The sequence below is a fragment of the Sinocyclocheilus rhinocerous genome, unplaced genomic scaffold, assembly GCF_001515625.1.
Source record: "Sinocyclocheilus rhinocerous isolate Xijiao unplaced genomic scaffold, SAMN03320098_v1.1 scaffold702, whole genome shotgun sequence".
Taxonomy (NCBI): Eukaryota; Metazoa; Chordata; class Actinopteri; order Cypriniformes; family Cyprinidae; genus Sinocyclocheilus; species Sinocyclocheilus rhinocerous.
Window position 1 is genome coordinate 19559 of NW_015625029.1, and position 11857 is coordinate 31415.

General features: G+C 39.0%; 1 protein-coding gene across 1 annotated transcript in view; it reads right to left on the reverse strand.

The window, feature by feature from the left end:
* Window positions 1-6822: 6822 nt before the first annotated feature.
* Window positions 6823-11857, reverse strand: part of mre11 (MRE11 homolog, double strand break repair nuclease) — a 99278-nt gene continuing 94243 nt past the window's right edge. The window contains exons 16-18 of the mRNA XM_016562769.1: window positions 9617-9700; window positions 9105-9166; window positions 6823-6876 (exon numbers count right to left, since the gene is read on the reverse strand). Coding sequence (XP_016418255.1) covers window positions 6838-6876; window positions 9105-9166; window positions 9617-9700 — 185 coding nt within the window. The 3' untranslated portion in view covers window positions 6823-6837. The remainder of the gene's footprint in view (window positions 6877-9104; window positions 9167-9616; window positions 9701-11857) is intronic.

An 11857-nucleotide genomic window follows, 5' to 3' on the forward strand; every position in this document is an offset into this window, starting at 1 on the left:
CGAGAATTACATTAAGAGAGGTCCCATTCAGACAGAACTAGAAAGTTATCCATTTAATCAAAGGAAAGGAAAGGAGCTTTAATAAAAACTGCTTTGAAAAATACAAGTGGCTAGAATACAACATATCCACCAATTCAGTGTATTGTTTCCCCTGCAGAGTTTTTGGATGTTCTGAACATTTTGACAGGAAATTTGCACTGGAAGGATTTAGGGACTGGAAATCTGCTTTAGAGACAGGGAAAGGCTTTTCCAGGCACAATGAAAGTCAGCATCATATTGAGAACTTCAAAAATGGCATATGCATTTAATAACAACACCTGTTGATGAGCAACTTTCTACTCAAAAAGCAAATCAGATTAAACTTCAAACAAAGGAGAGAAAAAAACGATATGATGCACTGCTTAGGTTAACAGATATAACCTCCACATTAGCCAGACTTAGACTACCTTTTAGGGGACATGATGAGTCAGAGGATTAAAAAAACAAAGGTGTTTTTTTAGCAAAGTAACAGATCTTGTGGCAAAATATGACACAGTGCTTCAATCTCATCTTGAGTCATCACGGAAAAACCCAAAAGGAGTTCCATCCTACATCTCAGCAAAAAGCCAAAATGAGATGATCAGTTGCTTAAGAAATGAAGTCAAGAGTAAAATCATAGATGATGTGAAAGCAGCTACATTCTATGCTGTCTGTCTTGACACTACTCCTGACTCCTCTAAACAGGACCAACTGTCAATCATTCTTCGGTTTGTTGACAAGGAAGCCAAGATTCATGAGTGCTTGATTGATGTCATTCATGTAAAAACACATCTGGCACTGGCCTAGCCAGCTATCTGCTGAAAACATTAGAGAAGTTCGGTCTTGATGTGAAAAATATAAGAGGACAAGGCTATGACGGCTGTGCTGCCATGTCAGGTGTCTATAAAGGTGTTCAGGCAATCATAAAACAGAGGAGTGAGAAAGCATACTTTGTACATTGCTATGCTCATCGTCTAAATCTTGTTGTAGTTGATATGTGCTGCAAGAACACAGCCACATGTAACGTTTTTGGGTTAGTTGATCAACTCTACTCATTCATCGAAGGATCTGCTAAAAGACATAGCCTCTTCATTGATGTTCAACAGATGCTTGCAAGTGAAAGAGACCACAGTAAACCCCAGACACTAAAATCATTAAGCACCAAAAGATGGTCAGCAAAAACAGACAACTGCAGAGCTCTTCTGGAAACCCTGCCCTCTGTGATTGAGACCCTTGAACGAATTCAGACAGGTGATAGATTTGACAAGGAGTCATCAGGTACTGCAATGGCACTGACCAAAGCCATTGATTTTGAGTTCTGTTGCATCTGGTGGCACTAAGTAAAATTCTGTCAGTAACAGGTGTTCTCTCAAGATATCTCCAAAAAGAAGACATGGACATTAGTACAGCTGCTCTGCTGGTTGAATACTGTAGAGAACAGCTAGTTTCATTGTGATCTGATGATGTTTTTGAAGAGATGTGGACAGAAACAGTAAAACTAGCCTCAACAATTAACACAACATTAGCTAAACTCTGCTTAGCCAGAAGGATAAGATGAAAGTTAGTTATTATTTAGCAACACTGGACCTCGCCATACAAAGTATCACTGACAGATTCAACAGTGAAACCTTGCCTCTCCTCAAACACACTATCTGTTTGACAAAGCCTTCAACTGAAAATGTTCCACACTTGAAATCTCTGTGTGAATTTTTCATTGGAGATGTGAATATGGAAACAGCTGAAGTTGAGTACAGGATGTTCATTGCAAAAGGTTCAGATTGCAAAGGGAAGAGCAACGTCCTAGCAGTCTAATGGACATTTTCATTTACATGGTTGAGAGGAAATATCAAATGGCATACCCTGAACTCAGTAAACTTTGCCAACTTATTATCACACTTCCCGTGACATCTTGCAGTAAGGAAAGGTGCTTCTCTTCACTAAAATTAATCAAAAACAGACTGAGAACCACAATGTCACAGGATCGGATGTCTGATCTAATGGCCACTGCAGTTAAGGCAGATCGATGCACAGATGCATTTTGGAGGCTTGGAGAAAGACATTAAGACATTAAAAACATTAAGCAAGAGTAGTAAATGCTGCAACTAAAATATGTCTGTAACAAAGTTCGTAGATCCGGGAAGAAGGAGGCAAGAACCGGCGAACATTTAAACATAATCTAATAACAAAATAAACACAAAACTCAAAATAGCGCAACAGCCCCTCACGGACGACTGCCACGCACAAACAGAACCAAAACAACATATATAAAGTCCAGGCCTGGTCCTCTCTCGTCCTTCACTGTCGTCACTCCTCCTTTTATCCTTCCGGAGCTCCTCTGTGGGACTCGAGACCAGTGTGTGGCGCAGGTGTCCCTCATTATCATTCACTCCACCGGCCTCGCTCCGCTCCCACGGCTCTCGGCCCCGCCCCACTCGTCACAATGTCATTATTTGTTTACAATTCTTAAAGGTGCCATAGAATGGAAAACTGTATTTACCTTGGCATAGTTGAATAATAAGAGTTCTGTACATGGAAATGACATACCGTGAGCCTCAAACACCATTGTTTCCTCCTTATGTAAATCACGTGCGTGCAAAAGACCACTGAAAAAGAGGCGAATCCCAACATAACACCGACTGTGACGTTACAGTCGGGATCATTAATGTTTACGCCCCCAATATTTGCATAATGTATACCAGCCCAAGTTCTAGGCCAGCCGGACCTGCACAGCCGAATCATTGATGCAGTGTTGCCAGATATTGCTATTAGAACAAACAAAAACCGATAAATAAATAAAAATAAACCGAAATTATTTCAAAGCTTTTGCAATTAAGATGAGATAAAGATATTGCTGACCCTAAACTGCAATGTCCTACTTTACTAACTTTCTAAAGTGTAAAAAAAAGGGAAAAACAAGTCCAAAAACGCTTATAACAGCTGGATCTGGCAACACAGAAGCTGCGTTCGTGCCCTCACTCACAACTCTCTCTCAAGCCTCGTTCACTCCACCAGCGTCTCGCAGCGATCATGTTCATACCACGGACGCTGTATTTGCATAATGTATACCAGCCCAAGTTCTAGGCCAGCCGGACCTGCACAGCCGAATCATTGATGCAGTGTTGCCAGATATTGCTATTAGAAGACGCTAAACATTCATGCAAAATCTCTCAAAATGTGTATCTTCATCTGATACAGGCTCAAACATACTGTATAAGGTTGGATGCCTAATCTCTCCATCGCTCACGCCGGACAGTAGAGATCTATTTGATGTGTGAGCTACTGAAATGAGCCGCACTGTGAAACAGCCAATCAGAGTAGAGCTCAGCATTATTTCATTATTATTCATTACCCTTCCAAATAAGGTAATAACAGACCATTTCATTCTAGGGACAAATCCTAGGGTTGTAAATGGACATGTAAAACCATTTCTGGACAATTTTTGCTCTTACCTAAACCACATACCTTCTATGTAGATATCAGAGAACATTTTAAAATATTGTATCAATGCATTCTATGGCATCTTTGAAACATTTATTCATTAACAAATAGTATTTTGTAAAGTGTCACCATGATGTGTTTTTTTTAAGAATGCTCTCATCTTCTTACCACATTGCTGTAGATTGCAGCAGGCAGATAGGAAGAGGGCAGGAGGTTGCAGATGAGTGAGGGAAGACTGTCACTGTTCAAGGTAGCTTGGTTATTCAGAGACAAGGGAGGAGTTTATTGTTGTTTGATTAGACTAATACATGTTGCATTACTTGCTTTGCCTCTTTAGAAGAAGATTCAGATTTCATTATCCCAAAAGATCGTCTGGCCAGGGACAATTACATTAAGAGAGGTCCCATTCAGACAGAACTAAAAAGTTATCCATTTAATCAAAGGAAAGGAAAGGAGCTTCAATTTGTTTGATGCATAAATATATAATAAATAGAATATTGCTTTTAATGTCTGTATTTGTGAACAAGTTTCTATTTGTTGTGCACACTGTGCCCCCTTAAAAAATAGGTGCATGATGCCCCCGAGTAAGAAGATGTGCCAATGAATACTGGCAACAGCTCAGTGATGACATCCAGACCGCAGCAGCTACAGGCAACATCAGAGGAATGTATCAGAATCAGAATCAGAATGAGCTTTATTGCCAGGTATGTTTACACATACGAGGAATTTGTTTTCGTGACAGAAGCTTCCACAGTGTAACAGAATGACAGTGACAGAACAAAAAACACAGATAATAAAAGAATAAAAATAAAAAATAAAAAATAGAACAAGTAAAATAAGGAATAAAAAATATACAAATCGACAATCGACAATTGTATGTCCAGGTATAGAACAATAGACAGTTGTATGTACAGGTATATTATGTGCAAATTGAAATATAGACTGAGTATGTGTGTTAGATAAATAAGTGTATGAGTGAATAAATAGTGTGTGTTCCACAGTTATTGTCAAGTGTTCATGAGAGGCCTGAGGGAAGAAACTGTGCCTGTGATGGCCTGAGGGAAGAAACTGTTCCTGTGTCTGGCCGTTCTGGTGCTCAGAGCACTGTAGCGTCGACCAGATGGCAACAGTTCAAAGAGGGAGTGTGCTGGATGTGAGGGGTCCAGAGTGATTTTGCCAGCCCTTTTGCTCACTCTGGATGAGTACAGTTCTTGGAGAGAAGGGAGGGTTGTACCAAGACAATTGTATGTGCAGGTATATTACAATAGACAGTTTTGCATGTACAGGTATATTATGTGCAAATTTGAGGTGTAGACTGAGTATAAGTGTTAGATAAATAAGTGTATGAAGTGTATAAATAATGTGTGATCCACAGTTATTGTTAAGTGTTCATGAGATGGATTGCCTGAGGGAAGAAACTGTTCCTGTGTCTGGTCATTCTGGTGCTCAGTGCTCTGTAGCGTCGACCAGATGGCAACAGTTCAAAGAGGGAGTGTGCTGGATGTGAGGGGTCCAGAGTGATTTTGCCAGCCCTTTTGCTCACTCTGGATGAGTACAGTTCTTGGAGAGAAGGGAGGGTTGTACCAATGATTCGCTCAGCAGTCTGAACTACACTCTGTAGTCTTCTGAGGTCAGATTTGGTAGCTGAGCTGAACCAGACAGTTATAGAAGTGCAGAGGATGGATTCAATGATAACGAGGGCATATTGAATACGAGGCCGTACGAGGGCATCAAAAGAGCTTTAGGTCCAACTCATAGTAAAACTGTCCCCCTTAGATCTGCAAGTGGGGATCTAATCACAGACAAAGGGAAACAGATGGAGAGATGGGTACAATACTATTCAGAGCTTTACTCCGGGGAGAATGTTGTAACCATCTCAGCACTGTCATTGTCAGTGATGTCAATGCCAATGTCATTGAACCTTTGCCTATCATGGAGGAGCTAGGTGCTGAACCATCATTTAGAGGAACTCCGAAAGACAGTTGACTGCCTTGCCAGTGGCAAAGCACCTGGCAGTGATGGAATTCCCCCAGACCTCCTCAAGATCTGCAAGAATTCACTCCTGCAGCCCCTCCATGATGTTCTCTGCCAGTATTGGAGTGAAGGAGCAGTACCTCGAGACATGAGAGATGCCAAGATTGTCACCCTCTATTAGAATAAGGGTGACAGAAGTGAATGCAACAACTACAGGGGCATCTCTCTCCTTAGTATCGTAGGCAAGCTTTATGCCCGTGTTCTACTTGAGCGGCTCCAAAAGCTGGCACAGCGTGTCTTCCCTGAGTCCCAGTGTGGCTTTCACTCAGAACGATCTACTATGGACATGATCTTCTCTTTCCGCCAACTACAGGAAAAATGCAGAGAACAGCAAAAGCCCCTTTACATCACCTTCATTGATCTCACCAAGGCATTCGACCTGGTTAGTAAGAATGGGCTGTTTAACATACTTTTGAAAATTGGCCGCACGGCCTGATCAGTTCATTTCATGATGACATGAAGGCATCCATCCAGTATCAAGACAGCATATCAAAACCCTTCGACATCAAAAGCGGTGTGAACCAAGGTTGTGTCCTTGTTCCTACCCTATTTCAGATGGGCAACTTTTCAACCTCAAAAGACTGAGAGCAAAGACTAAGGTGCGTAAGGTCATCATTGGAGATCTGCTCTTTGCTGATGATGCTGCCATCATCTAACACACTGAACAACAACTTCAGTGCCTAATGGACAGATTTTCCCAAGCATGTGATGACTTTGAACTGACCATTAGCCTGCAAAAGACAAAAGTGTTAAGTCAAGACGTGGATACTCCTCCTGTCATTGACAACCATTGACAACCACGTACTTGATGTTGTCCACAAAGTTTACATCTTGGGTCCACCATCAGCGACAATCGCATTGGTAAGGCTGCAACAATCCTAGGCCGACTCACCACTTGTGTCTGGGGGAATATTCAATCTCTATCAAAATGGCAGTGTATAATGCCTGCATTGTCAGCACTCTACTTTATGGCAGTGAAACATGGACAACATATACCAACCAAGAACGAAGGCTGAACAGCTTTCACTTGCAGCTTTCACTTCGCCGAATCCTTAACATAAAGTGGAGCGACAAAGTACCCAACACCTGGGTGTTTGTATGCGCTGGTCTCCCCACCATGTGCACGCTGCTTAGACAAACGCAGGATGCGCTGGCTCGGCCATGTGTGCCGGATGGAAGATGGCCGTATTCCAAAGGACATCCTGTATGGCAAATTAGCCTCTGGCAAGAGATCTGTTGGCCGTCCCCAGCTGCGTTATACAGATGTCTGCAAGCGTGATATAAAAGCTCTGAACATCAATACAGATTTGACGTTGCAGCTGAAAGCAACAGTTGGCGCAGTGTCCTTCAGATACAGCTTAGGTTTGGGGAAGAACAGATCCAGACCTTAGCAGAGGAAAGGGAAGACAAGAGAACAAAGAGAGTCTGATGACACCGCTACTTTTAAACATACATGCATCCGCTGTGGCAGAATCAGTCTCTCCTGCACCAGCCTCATTAGCCATAGCCGGTGCTGTTCCAGAGGTGTTGACACGACTTCATGACAGGGCGCATCTTCCATGGTCGATAACGACTGAAGGAGACCTACTACTACATTCATTTGAAAATTGAATGTGAAATTATTGCAATATAAAAGCATATTTAAAAACATTAATGTTAGGTGGGATTATTCGCGATTAATTTCAGAAAAATGTGTGATTAATTAGTTATTTTTTTTAATCGATTGACAGCACTAACACACACACATATACATACACAGAAACATCATACTGTGTATATATATATATATATATATATATATCACGGCTCGACATTGTCCGAGTAAAAAACTTGTCTGGGGGATAAACAGTCTTTTTTTTTTTTGGTGTAAATGTAATCCATTCTGAAGCAATAGTCTCATCAGTGATCTATCAGGTCTTACTTTAATCCTTTACTTTGCCTTAAATTGATTTCTAGGACACTTTTTAACTTTATATAAAGGGCAATATTTTCCTAACCTTATTAAATTTACGTGTCATCATTTACGTCAAATTCTTTAATTCCACTGCAGAGGAAACACTGAAGCTGCATCGAAAGTCCCATTTAGATGTATTTACACAGACTGTTTAATGAAGATAAGAGGTTCCATAAATGCATTCACACAGTAAAATTGCAAATGCATAAATAATGTTATAAAAATAAATGTTTCACTTTTTAAACATATAAATACGAAATAGAAAAATGCAAAGATAGGCCTACTTTTAAATATGAAACCAAACCACCAGTTGGTGGCAGCAAGTCACTGTCTTAATGAGTGAGTCATTGATTCAACCAATTCGTTCAAACAGCTAATTCATTCAATTAATAAAGCAAGTGACTCTCTTTATAAACAGCTCACTGAATCATTGACTCACCTGATTTGTTTAAAATGCTGAATCATTCAGTAATGAAACACCGCTTTGTGTTGTTCTGAGATCTGCAACTGTTCTGCTGTGGCTTTGCTTAGAACTATTTTCATTAGCAAAAACGGTCAATAATGTGTCTAAAATATAAGTCAGTTAATATTATTAACGACTTGTTTATTGAACTGTTGTATAAAATCAATGTCACATTTACAATCGTGCTAGGTCGTGTGATGTTGCTTACCTATATCATATGTTATATAGAATATTTATCTTTTTTTTCTACTGCAGTATGTTTGTTTCTTTGTGTGTGCTGGTGAGCCTATTAGTTTTGATTTCTACGCGAGTCAGACAGGCTGCACGAGCCTCAACAACCTTGATACTGTCAATACATTATCTGTCATCAGTCACCGTTTACACTGAAAGTAATGAAATCAGAATCGTTCTTACCAAAGTTTCAGTGCTGCCCTAGTTATTGCTTGTTATTGATATTTTCATCAGGTTAATTGTCCAGTCAGGCAAGTAAAATTCTCTTTCACTTGCCCCTTCACAAAATCCACTTGTCCCGGACAAGCGTTAATGTCGAGCCCTGTATATATATATTAGGGCTGTGAATCTTTCTTTAGACAGCGAATCGATTCGATTCACGATTCATAGGTTTTCGATTCGATCCAAGAACGATTTTTGCAAATTCACAACGATTCAATTCGATTCGATTCACAATTAAATTTGATTCGATTCGATTAACGATTTGATTCTGCATTCACAGGATTATTTAAATGCTTCCCCTAAATTCTTTAAATGCTTAGTCAGGGGGCAAATTACACAGCAGCCTTTATGGTTACAGAACCATAGGTTAGAAAAAAAAAAAACTATCTAAAGATAGATAGATAGATAGATCGTAAAACAGTTTTGCTGTTTGCTCATGAGGTCAACCTTGTTTTCAGCTTAACCTCAACACTGGTGAAATTTGGGCCGACTCCCTGAATTTTTTAAGCATGTTAAAAAAATTACTGGGAGCTCAAGAGCTGCTCATAAGGTACTCAGCTTAGATCATAATTCCTCTCACACAATGCCAGCCGTGACCATACGAGCATCAACGATTGACACATTCTCCCACCGGAAAAAAAAAATGCTACAAAAATGTGTACAAGCTCATATGACAGCAAAAATCATACTGTGTATGCCCGGCCTAAGACATGCTGACATATATTTAGGGGTATGTGCGTGTACCTCTTCAGCATATGTCTTTGGTGTGTTTCCACGAGAAGTCCTCTGGGTTGAACCCTGGAATGCTGTGAATAAAATTAATTCTTCTGTAAGAAAAAATAACATTCTAAACAAAGAATCTCACCACTCACTCTCTTTCTATTCAAAATGCTAATCACTGACATGTTCACTATGAAAGATGACTACTGATTAATCACAACACCAACAGTCCACAAAAAAAAAAAAAAAAAACCTGTTTAATTTGGGACACAGTACAGACATTAATTTTCACACCATCAAAACTAAGCTAACACAGGAATGGAAAAGATAATTGTAAGCCTTATTTGAGTTCATATGAAAGCCATTAAAATCTCTCCATGGAAAGGTGTGATTGCCCTCCGGCATTTCCATCAGGAGCATGAACAGAAGAAAAGTAAAATCGGCATCCTCATTCAAGAATGTAACATATTTATGACAACCACAACAGAAGATTATGTCATAATATGTCACAGTGGTGTGGTGTGATTGTATCTCACCATCCATTATTGACTTGCTTGTCAGCGCACTTGAGAGAGATCCTTTTTGTCCATGTCCACCCCGCCCTGACTTTGAGGCAGCACCTGGAAACATTAAAATAGACAATGCAGACAGGATTTGAACTTAACACCCACCAACTTGCCAAATGCGGGTGAAAATAAGCCATGACAGGTAACATTTTGTGGGTTATGGTTCCTAAATTATGTCTAACTAGGAGACTCCAAAATGAACACTAGATAAGAAGTGCCACATCTTTAAATATTGAACACATTATATGCGCACAGCCATACCACTCAGCAATCTATTGGGGCTGCCCAACTATGACTTTGGAAACGGTTCAAAATTCCTGCCATGCTACTCACACAGTTTTCCATTAAATTACATTAACAACAATTTGGAACAAATTTTGTATAAACTGATGTCACTGTCATTTATCAAGTAATGAGACTAAATTTGAAGTTTGAAAGCAAGTCCTGATGCAATTCCTTGAGGCTTTATTTGATGTTTGCTGATGAGAGAGAACTGGCTTGGTGAAGAAGGTCACTGATAAATGGAAAGATAAGGCTGCATGCAGCCTGGCACAAACTTGGGGGTCCTTTGAAGACTTTTAACTCAGCATCACCTTCAGTAACTTAATACTAACTTATCTCTTCAAGAACAATCTCTCTTTAAAAAAAAAGTATCTCTCCAAGAAGAAATCTCTCTAAATCTCTAAAATCTCTAAGAAATCTCTCTGTTCTTAGTGATTTTTCAAGTAAGAAGATATGACACCCTTAGGAGATGAGAGAGCAAATGAGGAATTGCACTTTTGGAGGGAAAGTTTACAATCCTTTGTCTTCTATCAAAGTGATTTACATATGAATTTTGAGAAGGTGATACAGGAAAAACCTTTAAGATTCTTATAACTAAAATGTAACAGAGTTAGTAAAAAAATGTAATGTAAATGAACATTCGGTAAATTAAAATTGCAGCTCATAGACACAAAATATGCTATAAATGTGATCTTGGTTAACTATAGCATAAGATGGGAAAATCATGAAGATGGGAATATTGGATACGTTTATACATTTCTCAAGTGGCTATATGTAGAATGTATAGGCCGTATTTCAGAGACTTTAATACTTTTTTCAATAACCATGCATAAACTTTATTTTCCCAAAAATACAAACTTGTACAAACATGCTGCTTACATATTACCAGCCCAGTTTGCACTGAATGCAGTGTAATCAGAGTTTAGCCATTAATATGTTTTTAAGAAACTGAAAAAAGCACAAATGCCAATGCCAAATGCCATGCGAAAGCTTCTCCAAGGCCCCAAAATATAATCAGAGGGTTGAAAGGGATTATTTGCCTGTTACAAAGTGAAAGAAGTGAGAGTTAAAACTCTCTCTATAAAATTCCATGAGGTCATACAGCAATCTTATCTTGCTGAGGTGTCTTTGCTGTAATGGTAACCAAAGGCCTGGTTCTGCCTGAGGGTTTGTTGCAGTTCAGGGGTAGTTCAGATACTCTGGCACCTAGTTTGCTTGTTGGATCAGTTAAATCTCACCACATAAAGACTCTTTCACTTAGATATCATACTATAGAGACTGGCTGTTCCATACAGATAAACAAATGGTAAAACTAAGCTTGATGGATACTAGATCCCTTTCTTTCTTTGTAAATGACATGATCACAGATCATAACCTAGATGTGCTCTGTTTTAAATAAATATGGATAAAGCCAGATGATTACATTACTTTAAATGAGTCTACCCCCAAGAATACTGTTATAAACATGAGCTGTGTCCAAAAGGTAAATGGTAAAAGCTGTGTCCAAAAGGTAAAAGGTGAATGTTGTAGCGCCTGCGTAAAATCATGGATGGTCTTTGGGGTTTATGGCTTAAGAGACCCTGTAACTGTAATAATCTGTTGGGATTTGAGTCTCAGTGTTCTTGTTATAGCTGCAGTAAATTCCGTTAGAATGAGAGTAGTCTCACACTAAACGCTATCTTTTATTTTTATTTTTTTATTTTTTTATTATTTATTTTTTTCATTTCAGTATTATTTTTGTTTTTACTATATTATCTTTTATTACTTTTATAATTTTTTTTGTTTGTTGGTTTTGTTCCCTTTTTTTAAAATTTTTTTTCATCAGGTTTCTCTCCCCCTCTTCTCTCTCACTTTACCACTCACTTATTTAAATTTAGTTTAAACAGTATTTGAATTCAAATTTAAAGTTAATTTCTGTATTCTAGCTAG